Raw genomic sequence first — 1,646 nt, forward strand, 5'->3', positions numbered from 1 at the left:
TTGGGCTTGTCCCCGCCGTGGGTTCGCTGGTGCCGGTTGAGGTGGGAGCTGCGGCTGAAGCACTTGCCGCACTCGGAGCACTTGTAGGGCTTCTCGCCGGTGTGCACGCGCTGGTGGATGGTGAGCTCGGAGCGCTGGATGAAGCTCTTGCCGCACTCGGAGCACTGGTAGGGCTTCTCGCCCAGGTGGATGCGCTGGTGCTTGATGAGGTTGGAGGAGACGCTGAAGCGCTTCCCGCACACGTTGCACTCGTAGGGCTTCTCCCCGGTGTGCATCCGCCGGTGCTTGGTGAGGTCGGACTTCTGGATGAAGCCCTTGCCGCACTCGGGGCACTTGTAGGGCTTCTCGCCCAGGTGGGTGCGCTGGTGCTTGATGAGGTTGGAGCGGACGCCGAAGCTCTTGCCGCAGTCCCCGCACTCGTAGGGCTTCTCCCCCGTGTGCATCCGCCGGTGCTTCGCCAGCGCCGAGTTCTGCCCGAAGCTCTTGCCGCACTCGGGGCAGGCGTAGGGCTTCTCGCCCGTCTGCGTGCCCTGGTGCCTCACCGCGCCCTCCGCCCGGGCCGAGAGGCTCTTCCCGCACTCGCCGCACCTGTGGCCCCGCTCCGGCGCCGCCCGCGCCGCCCACGGGAAGCCCTTCCCGCACTCGCCGCACTTGGAGGGTCTTTCGCCCCCCAGCAGCCGCCGGCGCTTGGCGGGCGAGGCCAGGAAGCTCTCGCCGCACTCGCAGCACCGGCGCGGCGGCTCGGCGCCGGCGTGGACGCGCCGGTGCCGCTCCAGGTGGGAGCTCTGGGAGAAGCTCTTGCCGCAGTCGGCGCAGCGGAACGGCTTCTCGCCCATGTGGATGCGGCGGTGCCGGTCGAGGTGGGAGCTCCAGGCGAAGCTCTTGCCGCACTCCCCGCACTCGTAGGGCTTGGCGGCGCCGGCGCGGCTCTGGCGGTGCTTGGCCAGCGCCGCCTCGGCGCCGAAGCCCTTCCCGCACTCCCCGCGCTCGTAGGGCTTGCCGGCGTGCCGGCGCTTGGCCGAGGCCGCCGGCTTGGCCGCCGGGCCCTTCCCGCGCTCCGGCGGCTCCGGCGGGCGGCCGCAGTCGGCGCAGCGGCACGAGGGGTCCCCGCGGGCCGCGGCGTGGGTGCGGCGGTGCCGGTCGAGGTGGGAGCTCCAGCTGAAGCTCTTGCCGCACTCGGGGCAGGCGTAGGGCTTCTCGCCGGTGTGGATGCGCCGGTGCCGCTCCAGGTGGGAGTTCCAGTTGAAGCCCTTGCCGCAGTCGCCGCATTTGTAGGGCTTCTCCTCCAGGTGCAGCTTCTGGTGCTTCACCAAGCCGGCGCTGGCCGGGAAGCTCTTGCCGCAGACGCCGCACTGGCAGGGCGCGGCGCCGGCGCCGGCGTGGACGCGCCGGTGCTGGATGAAGGCCGAGCCCACGCTGAAGGCCTTGCCGCAGTCGGGGCACGTGTAGGGCTTGTCGCCGGCGTGGCGCCGCTGGTGGGTGACGAGGGCGGAGCTCAGCCTGAAGCTCTTGCCGCACTCGGGGCACTGGTGGGGCCGTTCCGCCCCGCGCCGGCGCTTGGGGAACGCCAGGGCTTTGCCGCAGTCGTGGCACCGCCCGTGGCCCAGGAGACTCCTCGGGGGGAACTTCTTGAAGCCCCGGGGTCC

At 72.2% G+C, this 1,646-nt stretch overlaps 1 protein-coding gene across 1 annotated transcript; it reads right to left on the reverse strand.

Moving 5' to 3' along the window:
• Window positions 1-6: 6 nt before the first annotated feature.
• Window positions 7-1,643, reverse strand: LOC114072944 (zinc finger protein 665-like; the record flags this gene model as incomplete). Its single annotated transcript, XM_027910759.1, has 1 exon — window positions 7-1,643. A coding segment is annotated over one exon (1,637 nt), but the record flags the coding sequence as incomplete, so codon positions are not given.
• Between the last annotated feature and the right edge of the window lie 3 nt (window positions 1,644-1,646).

The sequence above is a fragment of the Empidonax traillii genome, unplaced genomic scaffold (assembly GCF_003031625.1).
Source record: "Empidonax traillii isolate 1590-97213 ecotype Southwest subspecies unplaced genomic scaffold, ASM303162v1 scaffold4588:size9447, whole genome shotgun sequence".
Lineage (NCBI taxonomy): Eukaryota > Metazoa > Chordata > Aves > Passeriformes > Tyrannidae > Empidonax > Empidonax traillii.